Raw genomic sequence first — 19,283 nt, 5'->3', positions numbered from 1 at the left:
CACAAAAAGGCAGCTAACAAGCTAACATAAGCTTAGTTGAGCAAAGACGGAAGCGCCCTCATGGAGCGCCCATCATCACCCTGTTTTCACCTGTGGAACCTTTCGTTTTTGTTTCAAACTCTGGAAAATCGGGAGGTCAGCAGTTCACAAAGGGGTGCAAATCTCACAACTTCACGCATATTTTTTTTGTTTGCAACTTTTCTTGCTGCAATTAAGCTTTAAATTGTTTCATTGGAGTTTCCTCCAACATAAGAGGATGATTATAAGGCGTTTAATGACGCAAAAGAAAAAAAATAAAAGGCTAATTTTTCCCTGGAAACTCCAGCTGAACATTGACTCAATCTGCTGATGAGAACATTGTGATTTGGTCAAAAGCTGGTGCGCGTGGGATTAGCTCAGGAGGAGCATTGATGTCGACTTGCATTAGCTAATTGGCATCAGCTGTTTCAATCATTTCACAGCTGCAGCTACTAGCGGAATAACAGTGTACAGTCACAATACTCCAGACACATCTTACTGTTAAGAGACTTTGTTTGTTAGATGGTCATTATTTATTACAGCTGCTCCAGAGCCTTTCTCTATAAATCTGTCTACAAAACTATTTGCTGTAAATATTGCTGGAAAGAGCCTTTGACTGAACAAACGAGTACATCCACCTTGACGGCTTTAAAAAGATTGATGATTGATGATTTAAAAAAGGTTATAAGCTGTGGCTAAACATTAAAATGACATTTTCTTGATTATATTATAAAATGTCTGAGGGGAAAAAAAGAACAAAACTACAGTCAGGTTCAAAAAAATATTGTCTATGTCTGTCCATGGTGAAGAAGAACCCAGAGTCTACGGTCAGTAACAGCTTTATGAATATAAATACAGAAACAAGAAACCACTAGTCAAGAACAGAAAGGCCATATTAAGCTATTAAAGCCGGCACAGTTCTTGAATAAGACTTCAGTCATCAGTCTTTGGTCTGATGAATCCCAAAATGATGCCAGAGAAAAGTATGGGGAAGGAAAGGATCCAAAGCAGAGCACTTCTTCAGTCAGTCATGGTGGAGGCAGTGTTATCACATGGACATATATGTCAGCCAATGGAACAGGGTCACTGCTGTTTATTCATGATGTGATTGCTGATAGAATTCTAGAGTGTATAGATCTATACTCTTCTTAGATCCAGATAAATGCTGCAACACTTACAGGATGCTGCTTCATAGTGCAGATGGCAAAGGGAGAGCACAGGACTTAAATACAAAGAGGCTTAACAAGAAGTAAAGGTGTTAAAACAGACGGAGAGATGCAAGGAGAGAGACAAAATTGACAGCAAATTACACTTCTGTTTGTATTTATGTTTATGTTATGTTTGTTCCATTATATGAGCCACCAAACAAGTGTGTGTATGAAAATGGCTGTACTTCCTGAATGACTAATGTCAAACTTGTAAAAGTGTGTGAATTAAAGCAGAAAGTCTTGACTTCACTCACTCGTTTGCATAAATTATTACATTTTAATGTTTCTCCAATTTTCTCAAGTTTCATCCGATCTTTCCCACCAAACCGTCCTTTGTCCGACAGTTTTTTGTTTGTTTGTTTATTTGTTTGTTTGTTTGTTTGTTTTTTCACCCCAATTTCATTCAAGTGTAGCTCTTACAGTGCCTGGGTGCACATGGATTACATAAATGTGTACAGCCCAGCATGCAGTGACTAGCTGCATTGTCATCCTCCATGCATCTGGAATGACCCTTGGCACGGCGCTACACACACACACATGCACACACAGAGGATTGTACGTTTCCAGTGATAGGGATGTCTTATGGTCTGATTGAAGATAAATCGTATTTCAGATTAGACGAAGATGAGGAGGAGGAGGTGTGCAGGAGATGGGGGGGGGGGGGGGGGGGTCTACTGTCTGCTTGATGTGAATTCTTCCAGCTGCAAGAAAAAAGGATTAAAAAGACATCTTACACAACCATCTTGGATAAACCCAGGTGGCCCCCCTTTAGAAAATCCACATAAGAGAGAGACGAAAACACATTGTTCCACTAAAGCATGCACAGCACCTGTCAGGATGGTTAGGAGGGTATTTTTCATGCTAGCGTCATATACATGTGTGTGCGCAGGCATACTGTGTCCTACATGGAGCAGATGTACACTAATAAGTGGAAAACAGTATCTAATCCACATAGCCCAGTGGGCTGTGGTCCCCTTATTGCCACTACTGACACTTCACAAGATGGCATACTCAGGGGAGGGCACTGTCACCTTGGATTAAAGCATCTTTTGAATAATGCCCTCTTGCACGTCACTGGGTCTAAGGAGAGCTTTAGCGCACTGTGCATAAAGCATTTTGTGCACTCAAAGCCTCAGTGGTATATGGATATTAGCAGCCATGTCATCTTTGCTTTTCCATGTTACTGTAATATTACTTCCGATAACATAATGTGTGAAATATTTATTTGGATCGAAATGAGCAGGGACAGGAAGACAGAGGACATGTTACACAGCCGTCTCATTATTGATTCATGTGTTGTTTAGCTTCTAAAATATATATATATATATATATATATATATATATATATATATATATATATATATATATATATATATATATATATATATATATTTTCGATCTACCACAGAAAATGTACAAGGTATAATTCTGTTTAAGGGGATAGAAGGGATCATAAGGATTTTTTCTCAACATCTCTGACTCACAACCGTTTTAAAGTGTTTCCCCTCAAAGGCTGCTCTGTTTAAAGGATCCTTAAGGGGGTTATAGATTGCAGTGATAAAAAGTTTCACTTTGACTATAAATTTCCTCAAGACTCAGCCTTTACAGATTTTTTTTACTGTTTTGCTGCCAAGTCAGAATAGTTAGATTGCAATGTTTCACAGGATGACACATATGGCTGCTGTCGTTGGGGTAAGAAATGACTTGTTCACTAACAAGGCCACGCCACTGAGTTAAAAGTTTAATTGTAAACAGAGAATGTATGGAAGGAAGGAGGGTCGACGGGGAAGAGAAGATAGAGGGGAGTGGGATGAGGGCATGAGGGATCCAAGGGGAAAGATCGAAAGGTATGAGAGGAGGAGGAGTTGCTTGACCTGAGCCCCCCCCCCCCCCCCCCCAGGAGTTCCTGTAGAGAAGGATACTAGGAAGTGTTGCATACTGAGACAAACGGAGGTGGAGGAGCAGGCACACCTGTACACAGCCACAAGCTTGTGTCACTTGAGCAACTTTGACAAGGACCAGTTTTTTTATTGCTGGCCCAACTGGGTCAGAGCAGCTGTAAACCTACAGCTCTTGTGTGGCGTTCCGGGTCTGCAGTGGTCAGTACCTATCAGACGTGATGAGGTAAACAAGGTGCCTTCAAATTTCCCACGCTAATTCTGATGGAAAGGTGTCAGAACACAAAGCGCATCCCAGTTTGTTGTTGTGTAGCTGCACACCAGTCAGGGCACCCATGCTGACCGCTGTCCACTGCTGAAAGCTCCTACAATGGACACATCAGAACTGGACTAATGGAAGAAGGCAGCCACTGTGGGTCACTTACCTAGGGGAACACAACTTGGGATCCTGCCATTCATGCCGATGTTACTTTGACACGCAGCACCTGAGTAAGTGCTGTTAGAGAACATGTCCACCCTTTCAAAGAAACAGCATTCCCTGATGGCCTCTTTCAGCAGGATAATGATCCCTGCCACAAAGCAACAATGACAATACAACAGGGAGTGTACAGCAGACCTCAATCCAATAAGGTATCTGTGGGAAGCGCTGGTTCGATCCAGGGGTTTGGGGTTGTGATTGTAGTCATCTACATGTTTTTAACCCCTGTTTTATAGTCTCAACCTCCTCTTTAAATTATCCACCCTCTATGATGAGGATGTTGTTACTTTCAACAAATGCATGGAAAACTATGGGGATGGATTCCAGTTGGAACCAGCTTTTAGGTGCACCCTCGGGCTTTTAAGGTTTCCTCCTTGATCATGTGAAGAAAAATAAGACAAAATCCTTACGTTCTGACCCCTCAGAAGGCCACGTCCTCCACATTGTACACCACTAATTAAAATGTCTCTTATTTATTTCCTGCAGGACTCTTTGTTTGTGCTAATCTGATTACAATTTGAGAGCACTGTGTCTGTTTCATTGGATTTGATTTAAAAAAAAGAAGGGTCCCCGGAGATGCTTAACTTTATTGACACACTGGGACCATCTGTTCATTTTAGCTCAGAGCCAAATCTGTAACTCTGCGCTGTGGTGCTAATTCGCCTGAAAATGGGGGCACATGTTAAAGGGGTCCCTCCTCTTGCTCCCTCTCTCTCGATGCGCACGGATCCTCCCTCATTTCCAAAAACCACCAGAGCCCACGAGATTTTAACTTTCTTTACAGCGGCTCTAGATTGCACAAAGGGGATTACAGATTATGATCTGAAAACAACGAGTTGTTGCATAATTAACTCCACCAAAGAGGAATTGAGTTATTCCTTAGTCGCGCCGGATACTCCCGACAAAGTGGCACAACGTGGGCGGCGCGTTGAGGAGATGAGCACCAACAACACCAACACCACCGCGGCAGCGGCTGTACTCCGCGCGGGAGTCAGGAGCTGGATATGGAGCAGAGTGGACGTGCTATGGAACCCGCGGAGCGAACTACGAGCGTAAAGGGAGTTTTAATTCGGGGCCAGTTTTGAAGGTGGTGTCCCTCTTGTATACTACAGCGCGTCTTTCAAAAGGTGGATTCTGGTTCCAGTAAGACAAACTGACTTCATCATCTGAATGGCTGTTCAAGAGAAACCGACCCCACACCACACGGAAAGGACACTTCATCACCTGCACACCGGCTCCTGCGCGCACCAGTCATTTATTTTAATGGAATATAACCTCTGATTTATCCGGACGGCTCATTCTGGAGACCTGTCGTTTCTGGCCCGTGCGCATGCTATGGTGACATTTCCAACACACAATAAAATACTTTTCGTGCATATTTAAACTGGAAGGATTGTCTAACGTGGCAGGAAGGTGGATAGATTTTCGACACATATAAAAATTATGTGAAAAATAAAAGGTTTGGGAAAATGAGGCGCAAATGCTTGTATCTGCTGGAGGTAAGTTCTGCGCTTTTTATCTTATTGGCTTTGGACATTTCATTAAAAATATAGCTTAATAATAAAAGCGACTTAATCTGTCTTGTTGCCGCGGATTGCAGCGGAGAATAATCTTGATGTGAAGGGATTTAACACTTGCCATCCCATCCAGATGTCAGGACTGGACATTTTCGGCAACTACACAGCCATTTAAATTCTAATGATAATAACACCCAATAAATGTTTTCTCTTTATATTCTTGCTGAGTAACAAGAATAATTGACATCATATTGGTTTTTAGAAAGCTGAAACTGTAGCAAGGGTGTTTACCTGTAAACACTGAAACTTAAACCAGGGCTCTGGGTTAAGGTGGCATGGGAAAACGATCCCATGTGGCACGAATCCTCGCCTGTCTGGGAAGTAGAGCCGCAAATGCTGATGCCGGATTTGGGGCAATGTGGGAATTAAAATGAGTGTTAATGCAGCACTTCCGTCGCTTCCTATTTCTCCTGTGACTGTTTCAGAAAAGTGAACAAATTCACAATTTCTCTCAGAGAGGCCAGTTATCTGATACGGTGTGAGTGTGTGTGTGTGTGTACTCTTACAGACATGAAGGACATGTGATTTTTTTTGTTGAACTCATAAGAGACATGCTGATATTGTTACAAATGCCTCAAGTGAATTACTTCATATTATGAGGAAAGCTGGTGGACTAACAACAGTCACGAGACATGTTTTTAATATCCTCCTGCTTCCAATCTATTGTTTTCATTTAGGACTTCACATTACAGTATCACATGTCTGCTCATGTTAGGAAATATGGCTAAAGAAGATATGGCTAAAGATTTTTTGCTTAATCCCAGACTGATGGCAACTAATCAAAATTGAATGCGTATTGGTGAGATATCACGTAGGTGGGCGGGGCGTGCGTCACACAGGAAGTTAGCTAGTTTTTATTTTGAAGCCATACAATTTGTAAGCCTTACATATTGCACAAATATTTGTTTGAAACATGAATATGGTGTACTTCTCTATCAAAATTAGTATGAACTTTGTAAATATGTTTTTTTATTAGAAATTAGATGGTTTTAGTTTCTTAGCATGTTTTAGGGGTCATTGGTACTGTACGAAAAGGATTAATCCAAGAAAAAGAAAAATGCAATGAAAGAAACATAATGTATGATCAGGATGTTTCACTTCAATGTGTGTAAAAACCTCGTCAACCACAAAATGGTAAGCTAAATTCAGCTGTGTTTTTTTTTCTTTTATCTTTTTTTGCTAGCCGCTAGTTTAACTAGCAAATAGCTAGCAGAAAGACCCCAAACCTCTTCTTTCCCCAGGTTTATCCTCATTTATCTCATTATTAACTAAGTGTCAAGTTCTGAAAGCAAAGACATGAGCAGCTGCGGTGACATTTGGCAGGTGAACCTCTGTGCGGTTGAACACCTGAGCATTTTGCTCCTGCTGCAGATGAACAAGTGTTGCTCTAAACCCTGTTCAGGCAACAGAATCACATTAAACATGCATGAAAATGTACACTTAAAGGAGGAGGGAAAAAACTAGTTTTCTGATTATATCTGTGGATGCTCTCATTCATCCAGGTCATGTCCAAGATTTTAAATCGAAGCAACTGGACTGGTTTTGTTTGAAGACTTTTCGCCACTTTTCCGAGTGGCTTATTCAATTCTGCTGCTGTGCTGGTGGGGAGTCTGTGTTTTTATGTACTCAAACACTAACAATGGGCCCTAACTAGTCCCGCACAGGCCCCTGGCACAGTTTCTGGCAACAAGAGGGGTCTTAGTCATGTGAGTTCCTCCAAGATCCACCCACAAAGGACATGAGCACATAAAACACAGATTCCCAACCAGAACAGCAGCAGAACTAAAGACACACTCAGGGGAGTGGCGAAACGTCTTTAAAAAACAATCCTTGGGTCCAGTTGCCTCAATTTAAACTCTTGGACATAGTTTTCTGATTATTAAAAGATTCTGTATAACTTGGAGGCATCAATGAGAGTCCTTCACATATGATCAATCCTATTTGGATTAAAGGTTTATTAACTTAAAGACGTACAAATAGGCAAAGAGAATCAGGGGCTGCAGAAAAACATGGCACAAAATGAGGCGCTAAATGTAGATGAGAGAAATTGCTGGGATCAGCAGTTATTTTGGAATTCGACATGATTTCAGCTCGGTCCTCAGGCGGCATCCTGAATGTTTACGCCTGGGAAAACCTTTTCCTCCACTGCACTGCACTCATATGATGATGATAAACTAAAGTGAAGATCAACACAGATGAAGCCAATATTGATTTGGCAGGTTCGTGACCTTAATCAACCACAACAGAACAGAGTTAATATTAAAAGGCTGTTTTGGCTTTTGTTATTACTTAGAGTATTCAGTTGTAATCAATGTTTACTTGTAAATGTGGGTAACTAAACTTTTTTTGTAGTATTACTGATTGTCTTTCTGTTATGCCCCCTGCTGTTTGGACACAGCTACCTATAGTTTAAGTTGCTCTTTAACTAAAAACTACTCTATTTTACAGTTCTTTCGTTAATTAGAAATATATTATGTTAACTTAAGCTTAAACTGTGGCTAGCTAGTAAGGTAGCGTGAGGTAGCGTTAACCAAAACACTACTGTTAGGCTGTAAATAAACCATGAAAACTGAGGTCACGTGATATTATGGTGTGCATATGTCAAAACATGGTTTGTGGACACCAGCATCTACAGTTTGTTTACACGTGTGTTTACATGTGTATCTAATTATATACACTATACATTAGGGGACATATGTTCTCTCTCGTTAAAGGTTATAACTGATTATGGTGTTTAGATTTATGTTTGTCTAGAACAGGAGGGTACACAAAGAATCATAGTGTTTCTTCCTCACTGAGGTGCTGAAGGTGCTGCAGCGTCCTGCTATTTGGATTGTGGCTGTCAGCTGTTCATAAAGTGGAAGTAGGGTGGACAGTTGGTACAGTGGGTTCACTGTGTATTCTGATACCTGGCTGGATTCACTGAGCGTGAAACAGACACAGCAGAATCCATCATGAACCCTGCTTTCAAATCTGGGGCACTCTAGCATTTTATATGACCTGAGTGTATTACTGCACTGCTGTTCCACGGTTCTGCGACCGTCAGGTATTTTCTGTGCTTTTTACACAAGATGACTCAAAACAGTGATGAAATTTAATTCATTTCAGTTGACTTTTTCCCTTCTTTTTTTCTGTCTGAAAAAAAAAGGATGAAATGTTTACCATCTTACATCCTGCATTATTAATGCAGATGTTTTATTCAGGGAGGAGATGAAACATTGGTTTTAAAGGTAATTGTAGCTGCCCTCCCTTGTCCTCAACACTGAAGGACAACTGCACAAAGATGTAACCTATGGTTTGGGTCAGTGAGAGAGGCCCGACAAATACGATTTAAAGTCTTTTGAGGTTGAATGCGGACAGATGCTGCATGTGTGCAGGCGAGGAGAGGTTTCCAGATGTCAGAAGAAAAACATGTAAGCACAGTCTGTGGGGCCATTGTTGTTTGTTCAGGTTTAGGACAGGAGGACAAGGGCAGCAGCAGTTACAAGGTGAATACAACTACCGTGTTTTAATGTAGCTATGCGCCCTCCTGTAGTAGTGAATTAGTGCCATTAAATCTTCCAGTGAGGGTGTAATTGGTTGCAATGTTAGCCAAGGAATTTGCAGAGAATCCTGTTGCATAAATGACACTTTTTGCCTTTTAACCTATGTTTAATGTTGAGTCAGACAGGAGAGTTGAACCCAACCATCAACCTCTGACATGGCATTCTTGTGTGAGAATGTGTTGGTTTAGGTGCCATAACTACACACAAAACCCTAAAAATCACAAACCAAAATATAAATGGACTCAAACTGGAGCCTCCTGGGTGAGAGTCGGATCCCTCACCATCTACTGCCTTTGTACCTGCAGGTAGCCGTCTCACAATTACCAAGCCCTTATTATGAAACGAATACATTGTGTGCTGTGAGACTTGGTTCCCATCCTTGTGCATGATTGGTTCTGATGTTATCTTATGTTGCTGTTTTGAAAGAAACAGCAACATAAGATAACAGCAAAAACACAAGTCTGTCACATGAGAGCCAGCAGATAGAGGCCTCCGCACTTCAATAATTATTCACATTATTCAGCATTTCAGTACACAAGATTCTGAATCCAGAGTGGAACTTCTTGTATCTGTAAACATGAAAGCATGTTGGTGTGTGTGTGTTTGGGGTGATTATAGACTAAAATGTGCTCTAAATTAGGAGGGGCTGTTCATACATGCATCATCCGCTCAAGGGCATGGAGGGTCTTTCAGTTTGATTCAGCACAGCTTCATCAGCTGCACTCAGAGGAATGGAAGGAGCAGCAGATTCAAACACGCGAACGATGCTCTGTTCACATTTGATTGTCTGATAAAACCTGACCTCTGTGCTCTGTTTGCAGGTGTGTGCCATCGTAAGCCTCCTGCCGTCAGCCTCTTTAGCAGATTTGACATGTGAAGCTCTACTTATGCTGTCCGGGAATGTCTCATGTAAGTTGAGGACAAAACATCAGCTGGATTTTTATTTCAGCAGCACAACTACAGCAGCTGTTACAAGCTTTTAAACGGCAGCTATTTTTCAGTACTATGCAACCTGTGTGCGTGTGTGTGTTGGAGTTGCTCCGCTGTTAATACACTTGTGAGATTGAATTGATTTTCAGTCTTTTCCATTTCATGGCCATAACCGCTAAATGCCAAACCCTCATCCTCAGTCTCAACTTCTCCCTTGTTGATATTGGCAAACTGTCTTTTTGTATTATTCCATTTCTTCGTAGTCCTCACAAGTACAGTAATAGTTGGTGATTAAACACAGCACACACCCAGAGAACACACACACAAGCATGCACAGATGTTTAGGAATGATGTGTCTGTCACTTGCCCTGGGCTATAATCACAGCACCAGGTAGGTAAGAATGGAGGATTAATGCTATGCTGCTGAAGGGTTTAGCCATATATATATATATATATATATATATATAGATATATATCTATATATATGAATATGAATTTTGAAGTTGATTGAAATGTTCGGTGCTGATTTATTTGAAACAGTGAAAGGTTCTATTTTAAGCCACAGCTTTTCCTTAATCTAGCTAAACCAAACAGAGACAGTAGCTGAAAATAGTCACGCTTCAACACAGTCCATGAACTGCTGCATCCTGGGTAAAAGCCTAGATTTGGGTTAATGGATGATCACATGTAGAATGTGGTTTTGAGAATCTTTGGCATTTAACCCATTTGCTCTTTGTGTTTGTGAGGACGCGGTTTAGAAATCTAAAAATAGTTTGTTTTCAGGATGTGAGCTAACGACCCATGTTCTTATATTACTTTTCTCACCACTAATGGGTGTGAAAACATTAGTTAAAAACGAATGAAAGTGTTAGAATTAAGCATCAACTTTGCCCTCCGAAACATCTTTATTTCCGGATCTTAAACCTTCTTGAGTTATTACAGAAATAATAGCCTGACCCTTGGGGGCACGTCTAGATTCATATTTGCTGCAACCATCCTGTTATTGCTCGGGGAAAGGTCTGTCACAAGTGTTTACCGTTGCCCTTTAATACTCACCCTTTTGTAGCTGTTAAGCTGAATCTAATGAGATTTTCATAGCTGCTTCTAAACTGTGCAAACACTGATTGAGTTTATTGATGAAGCTGTCTGTCTGTATTGCAGTGCAGTCGCTGGTCGCCTCCTGGAACCAGACCTTGAGCAACGCCACGGGCCAGTGGAGCGGTGAGTTGGACATGTTTCTCCTTTCAGATGTGTGAAACTGATTCCCCGTGCTGTTACAACAAAGCTGAGTTGTTGTAGAATACCCCACAAGAGAAATAAGTTTGATCTGAACTCAGATTATAAGGACTAACATCAAAGAGGAGAACAATGCTGGAAATAGACTGGCGTCGTGCCACAGGAGACGGCGTTCGTCTCAAACCAAAGCACAGGAGTAATCATTAAAGCCTGTGTGTACACAAACAGCTTATTCAGCCTCACAGTTTATTGCCAAGCTCATTGGAGCATTGTCTGAATTTTACCATGGCTATATGTAGTCCCAAGCCATGCCAAGAATGTATGCATGTTAGTGTTTGACATTTCTGTCCCCACACTGCAGGCTCGGGAATCTACTGCGACACCTCCATCGATGGCATCGGCACCTGCTGGCCCAGGAGCAGCGCCGGGCAGATGGTGTCACGACCCTGTCCAGAGATGTTTTACGGCGTCAGATACAACACCACCAGTGAGTCCACGCTTCTGTCAGCTACTGCCAGCAAATCTAGACCCAATAGATTAAAAACAAGATTTAATTTGATACACACACACTTGCTCTGCTTCCCTTGAGGCAAATCCTGTTTATGTGATTGTGTACGCAGAAATTAGCATGAGCATACAAATTGGACACACAAAAGTGTAAAAAAACAACAACAACAACAAATAAACAACCCTGTACTCAACTGCTGTAGACAGGACTGCTGTAGATAATACAGCATGAATTCACAGCACCATGCTGTTTGAATCTTGGATTAAAAGGTAAAAAGGAAGTTAAATCACTGCTGTCTGCACTGCTGTCATATATTATAATAAAGAGATCAGTGGCCATGTGTTAGTAAGAGGAATAAAATATTTAGTTTTAAAGTGTGTCACAGAATCACTCTAGTATTTTAGATCTTAGATTTTTCTGTTCGGGTTTTGCGAGCATCATAAACTAATAAGAAGTGGTCTAGATATTTGCTGTGCTGCTGAACTCCTCTTGAACTTGTCTGTTTAAAAGTTTCCTCTAAGGTTAATATCTAACAGAAGTGAAATTGCTGCGACAAAAAGGTCTGCTCTGTGAATTCCATCCAAACTGCACCAGAACCGTTTTCCTGGGTTTAATGTCATGCATTTGTGTATTTAAGGATAAACCATATCCTTACCTTACCCATTATCTTCTTTTTAAATGACTAACTTTAACTAGTAGTATCCAAACCCCAAGTAAAACGGTAAATAGCTAGGGGGTCAGGGGACTCAAACCTCTGGACTCCTTAGTGAAGATCCACTGTGCTGTCTGCACCCTCACCATCACATTCCCCATTGCCTAAAAAGGACCTTTGCAGTTGGATCAGTCCCATTATTGGATGGTGGGTTAGCATATACGATGTGTCATGTCTGGAGGTGTATTTAACTAAGGTGTCCCCACTTAACAAACACAGACAGGCACAGGCACGAACATGCAAACTCCACACAGAAAGGCCCCGGCCAGATGCAAACAAGCAAAATTCTTGCTTTGAGGCAGCAGTGCTAACCAAGACAGTGTGTAGGATTTAGTACTCTCCAGGGGTGGGGTGATATATATAGGTGATTATGCATTAATAAAGACAAAAGTACCAAGCTTCATTTCTGTTACTATATTAACCAAAAACATCTACACTGATGCTTTAAGGTTTTATTTTCCATGATTTAAATGAACTCAGGATTTTGCTCCTTTATCAGTAGTATGATGAATAATTGCCTCTCTAATTAATCAGATTAATATTTAAATTATATTTCTATTTGGAAAATATACAGTACGAAAACTCAGGACTCATTAATATTAATCTCCACAATCTATTATACCCACACAAAAACACTAACAACAGTCTTCCTGGCAGCCTTCCTTATCAAATCTGGATCAGTGGCCTGTGATGTGTATCTATATAGGACATTGCAGCACTCTCAAGGTAACACACACATCCACACACACACACACACACCACCACAGGACATACAGTAAACACAATTAACTAAATTTATGAGATGAAAGCACTGTGTGTTTCTTGGGAATTTAAAGTCTAACCCCCTGCCTCCACAGAACCCCGAGGAACTAGAGAGAAAGTGAGCCAGGCTGCAATTCAGCCAGTTCACCAGTAATTTGACACTGCAAGGCTCATTTCACCTTCAGGATTAACATAATCTCCATTCAAGCATGGCCCAAAAGGCTAAAGAGGGACTGCCCATGAGCTGACTTCAGTGGCACAGGTCAACAGTGTGAGGAAGCGTTCATGAATGATGCTGAAAACTGCTTAGGCTGCGACGTCATGACGCACAACCCTCCGTCACATTATGAATAAATTACATTAAATGTATGCACAGACCCACGTATTGATACAAGAGGAGGCATAGCAGGAACATTGGCTGGAACATGTGAGCATTGTGTAAAGGGTTTATGTTGTGCATAAAGTATCAGTGACGTCAGATGAACATAAAACACTGCGACCTTAGAGGCATTAATAAGAGATGTGCTAATCTTCTTTTAAGGGTCCACATTCATCACTGAAAGAAACAGATTGTTAGAATGCCTTAACATGGAGACACTTAACGCAAGGCCGCACAACTTTTCTTTCATGCTTACGCTATTCAGAAAACACTTGATGGCACAAAATTCATGGTTCTGATGAAGCTCAGCAATGAACGGAGGAGGAGACACGTACACATCGTACTCTCACACAAAGAAAAAAAGATAAAAGTATGATTATACACAGATCAGTGCAAAATTAGCAATTGTAAGCAAGCTCTGCAACTAAGTATTCATTCACGCTAAATCAATTAGAGTTAGTCAGGAGTCCCTTTGTGTAGTTTTCAACAGGTCTGAGGCATATCTCCTGAGGAATCCTAGTCCATTCTTGTGTGATGGTATGTTGGTCTTTAGTACACTCCAGATTTAAGTCAGGGCTGTGTGCAGCTTTGTCAATAATGTACACTATGTTCTGGTGAAAGTAGTTCTTCAGAAGAGACATATGCTTTGGCCTAAGTCCTAGTTTTGTTGCCGACAAAGGGTCCACCATGACAAGTTTCCCAGTTTCAGACACACTGAAGCATCACCACAGCATTATACTGCCACCACTGTGTTTGACTGTGGGGAACCATGTTCTCTTCTCCTTTCTTTCTTCAAAGTCGACATCTCTGTGACCAAAGAGCTCTAGTTTTGTTTCAATAGTATGCTTCCAGTGTGTTTAATCTCTCTCCAGGTCTGGCTTAGAGGTGTTTTTTTAACAGAAGTGGAGTTGTTCTTGGTCTATAACCTGGCAGTGCATTCCTGTGCAGAACTCTAATGAGTCTGACACTTCAATTGCAGACTTGGTTAAATCCTTCACTAGTGTTTTGGCAGTTGTTAGACACATCTGACTCTTTGAACTTCTTGGTAAAACCTCTCACAGCAGTTCTTGTAACTTGAAGCTCTTTAATAAACTTGATCTCCTTCTTCTGCTTTGGAGACATTAACAATCCAAAACAATCAACTGTACAAGGTATGTTGGTAGAGTTCATCATTTTGGCATGATGCTGTGCTCGTCAACGTCACTTTTCTCTCACAACCAATCCTTATAAACAAGAGGCAGGATTTTATATATCCACTATAGGACAAAGGAGGAGAGCTTTTCTGCTGCACCTATTTCCATCTCAGAGGTGCTGCAGGATGTGGTTTCTTTCTGTTGCTTTTGCTCATTTCTCTAAACTACAGAGATTTGATGTTCTCAGCGAAGAGATGCCAAAGCGCAAAAGAACATTTTTGTAACTTAGCAACAAAAAACATTTCAGAGAACAGCTGCCTGTGGACATAGACCTGAACAGCAGTGAACTGGGTCAGCAGAGGCATAAAGACTGCAAACACATTTACTTACTTCATATTCAAAAATCTTCAATATTAGAATATTATATTGCACCTTTAATTTCATCTTGAAAGTTTCTAATTTATTAATTTATCAAATGAAATTACTGCAACATATTTTGTCATGTTGAAGTGTAGGCGGGCTTTTGGGTGCATTTCAGGGTTTTTCAAATTTAATTGCTTTTCTACTTCAAGCTCTTTATTTGAAGAATATTAGAAGTGGCCATGAGGATTAGTAAAAGCTTAGTAAAAGCTTAATTGCAATTAATATATATATATATATATATATATATATATATATATATATATATACTTACTGTTGGATCAGCATTTTAGTTTGCATTTTAACATGCCCTATATTTTTGGGTTAGTGGTGTCATATCTCAGTAATTTAGCACATCGCAGCAACAGTACGCAGTGACTTTAACCACAAGCCATGTTGCAGATGTTACGATTGTGGTTTGGAATTTTTGCAGGAAGCACTTTTTCAGTTTTATAGCTGAGACAGTGGATGTTTTATGGAGCCACTGAAAAGTGTTGAGCGCTCGACATGCCTAATGTTTTTTTTTTCTGTTGTTGTTGTTTGGTCTGAAAATAGTCACTGAAGAATGTGGAGAAACAGGCTGAACCGGCTGTATCTAATTTGTTTCCACTCCATTTCATTGTTAACAGATTTATTGCTTCTGTCAGTTCCCATGTTTCTACGTACTGTTTGTTAACGCGTTACCCTTTTAAAGCTTACCCTTACCCTTTTTTTTACACAAATGGTGCTGCTTCAAAGATGTGAACACCAAACTTTGGCTGATGTGAAAATGTCTGAGAGACAGAGTTAAAGACACGTCTGGCCTCAGAAGATCAGTGAAGGCGATTTGGATCAGTGAAGCTACAAAGAGACTGCAGGGTTCACATTAGACGTGAGAAGGAATTCATGCTCTGCCCTTGCTGACACACATTAAACGAAAGATTTACTGGAAAGTGAGAAAAGTTAAATAATAACCTTCATGTGAAAACTATATCCAATGTTCCTAAAAAACAAACAAACAAACATTTTTTTTAATCAAAACATTTCTCAAGAACGACTTTAGTTCCAGATTTGAGATATGTACAATGTAAGCCCTCCTATTACACTGTGCATCAGGTTTACCCTATGTGAGGAAAACAAGCCAAAAATCATACATACTAATAATTTTAATCATTTTTCTTTGGCTAAGCATAAAAACACAAGTCAAAATTGTAGTGGGAGGTCATCCTGAAGTCCACACGTGGGCAGGGGTTTTCCTCCAAATGTCCTCCAAATTCATGTTAAACTGTATCGGAGATGGTTTTTGGCAGTAATAAGGTTTGCAGATTGGGTGCATATGATAATTTTACTAAATTACAATAATTGTATGCCTCTAGTATGATAAGTACCATTCAATTTAGTCAATAACTCTGAGAGATATCCTGACACTTTAAACACAAGGAGTACAGGTGCAGGCTGAAACAGCCTGTCTTCTCAGCCGGCAGTTATTTTAGTTTTCCGTAAGTAGCTCTGCAGATACCTGCATTCGCCATTGGAAGTTACTTTCAGTATGACACCCACATAACACTGCTTATACAATATAAAAGTGCTTTTGAAGAACGGGTGATCAGATCTACCAAGAGGTATTCATTTAGATGTTTGTTAATGTATATTTACAGATCCTTGTATGTTAGGATATATATGGCAGTCAGGTAAACTTTTAAGTAACATCTTACAGAGCATGATAAACATAGATCCCATTATATATATTATTTGAAACTATATTTATTGATTAGATTGATTTTTAAAAATTTTATTATACAGCTAAGAATGATTTTTTTAGTTTTATGAGTAGTAGGGGTAAACTGCCTTGTAGGGAGCTGTGGTGGTAACTTCCCCTGAAAGAACCCTAAGGGTGAAAATGGGGCCTCTATGCTGACTATGGCAAAAACAAGCCAAACGAGCCAAAACAACACCTCTCCTCTAAGCGTGTTCTATTGTGGCTGTAAACAGTATCCAGTTCTATTCTTGAACCGGTACACAGGTAGCACAGTCAGTACAGTACTCCTTGTGTCTAAGTCACCGGGGGACTTAGACACAAGGAGGGCCGGTGTCAGCCTGGGGACGAGAAACATCCAACAAATCATATGAGATGAATAAACAAATGAACATTTATTTGCACATAAAGGTGAAGATCTGGATTTTATCTTCATCTTAGCCCGAGGAATAGCTATTAAACACAATAAGGAGTTTGAGTGAACAGAAAGCATGCTGTTGTGGGAAGGTTATTTTCAGGCCATAAAGGTGGCATAAAAACATGCATATATTCATATTCGTTATTGTTTGTTGGAGATTGAAACCATACAAAACATAAAATATACAATAAATACACATATAAACAAAAAAGACTAAAAAAAACAGATTAGAAATATTTATTTCAGAAATTTTAATGAATGAATGAATGAATTTATAACAGATTATTATAACAGATTTATTTAATAACAGATAATAAGGAAACAAGGCTGTCGTGCTAATCACAGTGAGTTATAACCAATGGAAGCAGCAGTAAGTGGCATTAGTACAGTAATAAGTGGCTATAGGTGAAGACAAGGGCAGGGCAGTGAGCCCTGAGTGGGCACTTAAAAGCCTGAGTGGATGTTGCTGCCATCTTCAGATCCAAAGGGAGATTATTCCAGAGTTCACGTCCATGAGTGCAAAAGTCAACGTTCCTGTTTTTCTCCAACTTGTGGTTTGTAAAAAGAAGCTAAATATCTGGGACAGATCAGCGCCAGAGCCGAAGATAAATCCAGGAAAAGATTTGCAGACAACAAAGGGGATCTTAAATTGGATTCTAAAAGTTACTGCAGACGAAGAAGAGTGTTCCAAGCAGCGGATAACATGAAGGGTCATGAACCGGAATCAGAAACCCACAATATTAAATCTGCTAAACTAGAAACTTGTCCTCATCGTAACCCACTTGCCTGAGACGTCAAAAGTATAAAAACTTTATTCAAGGCAGATTACCACACTGGGCAGGTTACTGCAGGATATTTGTGCTGCTGAAATAGAAAATCTGACATGTATTGTGTGTGAGCTTTGAGCCGGTCCCTGCCCTGAATAGCAGCACTGCACTTCCATGAATCAGGACGGGATAGCAGCCTGGATTTCCAAAATTAGATCCTGACAAATCCTCCAGTTTAGTCGCAGAGCTGGGCAGAAAGAGCGAGTTAGCATGGTTCACTTTTATTTATCTAAAGGATCATATAAGCACAGATGAATGAGCTGAAGTGTGTTAACCCCTTTGTAACCGGCCTCAACAGTGGTGGCCTAAATTAAACACCATACAACCATCAGTAGTTACGTGAAAGATGAAGTGAATTTTCCTGACCAGTAGTCATGTATCTGGTACCCTCCCTAGGTCACATGAATGTAGTCAATAGCCTTGAAAATGTTGAAGAAACTTAAAAAAAACTAGCCATGATCTTAGATCTTGGCTAGTCAAGTAGTCTGATAGTTGGTAAGAGAAGCACTGTTTGTGAAGCTCCTAAGTAAAAGAAAGTGTCAGTATAACATGGGACCCCAGACTTCAGGCTTTAAGTTGCATATATGTGTGTTTTTTAAGCCAGGAAAATGTGACCACTTTTAGAAGGGTTTGTTGATGTTTGATGTGGTGGGAGTTGCTGGTGTGCTGGACTGCATAAACAATATTATATTCTATGTACATGAGGGAGTCACAAAGCTTTGTGTCCATCCATGCAGATTCTCAGGTCGTGAAATGAGCTCACACCTTGACATCTTCTTTGTGCTATATCAAATTGCATTAGACTACACTAGTACTCAGTGAGTGTACACAAATACTAGTAGAAAGTAGAAGATATATACAATGTATGTAACTGAAGTTCTAGGTATACAGTTACTATGAAAGCATGCTGATGGTATGAAAGGAGATTAACATTTAGATAAAATATCTCCCTCCCACAAGACATTTGAGAAACCTCTGGATGATGTCGCTTGTAACCTGTAAACCCACATACATGTGTTTATACATTCTGTCCCTGGCTGACATGGTTGACCTGATTGCAGACAGATGTACTGTACTGTATGTGCCTCTGTAATATCAGAACCCTGTGGCCTCGAGGCAATTATGTCACCTCACTGCACGTCACACTACAAGATGGCTCTAATAAAATCTCAGTGTGTGTCTGGTTGTACAGCATTACTGTGCAGCTGCACGACAGATGACTGTCAAAATGTCTCACTGTGAGCCAAAATAGAGACGGAAACTAATATCATATGTATAATTTGTAGTACGGTTCGAGCAGGGTGAAAAATATTTCTCTCTTGCCACAGAACTTCACACCTCTGTAATACACACAGCTAGCCTGCGTAGCCATCCTAATTCTTTCTCTATACCTACTATACAAATAGTGAGCCTGGATGTCTTAGGATTCAGTCTAGTTGTTTCTCTCTGTATTTAGTATGTATGCTAAGCTACAACTACAACTGCATGTTCCACTTTCT

General features: G+C 40.3%; 1 protein-coding gene across 1 annotated transcript in view; it reads left to right on the top strand.

Moving 5' to 3' along the window:
• The first annotated feature begins 4,614 nt into the window (after positions 1–4,614).
• The window catches only part of LOC114451800 (corticotropin-releasing factor receptor 1-like), a 47,815-nt gene continuing 33,146 nt past the window's right edge, over positions 4,615–19,283 (top strand). The window contains exons 1-4 of the mRNA XM_028430683.1: positions 4,615–5,101; positions 9,546–9,633; positions 10,816–10,875; positions 11,252–11,377. Coding sequence (XP_028286484.1) covers positions 5,072–5,101; positions 9,546–9,633; positions 10,816–10,875; positions 11,252–11,377 — 304 coding nt within the window. The 5' untranslated portion in view covers positions 4,615–5,071. The remainder of the gene's footprint in view (positions 5,102–9,545; positions 9,634–10,815; positions 10,876–11,251; positions 11,378–19,283) is intronic.

The sequence above is a fragment of the Parambassis ranga genome, chromosome 19 (assembly GCF_900634625.1).
Source record: "Parambassis ranga chromosome 19, fParRan2.1, whole genome shotgun sequence".
In the NCBI taxonomy this organism is placed as follows: Eukaryota; Metazoa; Chordata; class Actinopteri; family Ambassidae; genus Parambassis; species Parambassis ranga.
The sequence above is the reverse complement of the archived record's forward strand: the minus strand, read 5'-3'. Positions and strand labels throughout refer to the sequence as shown.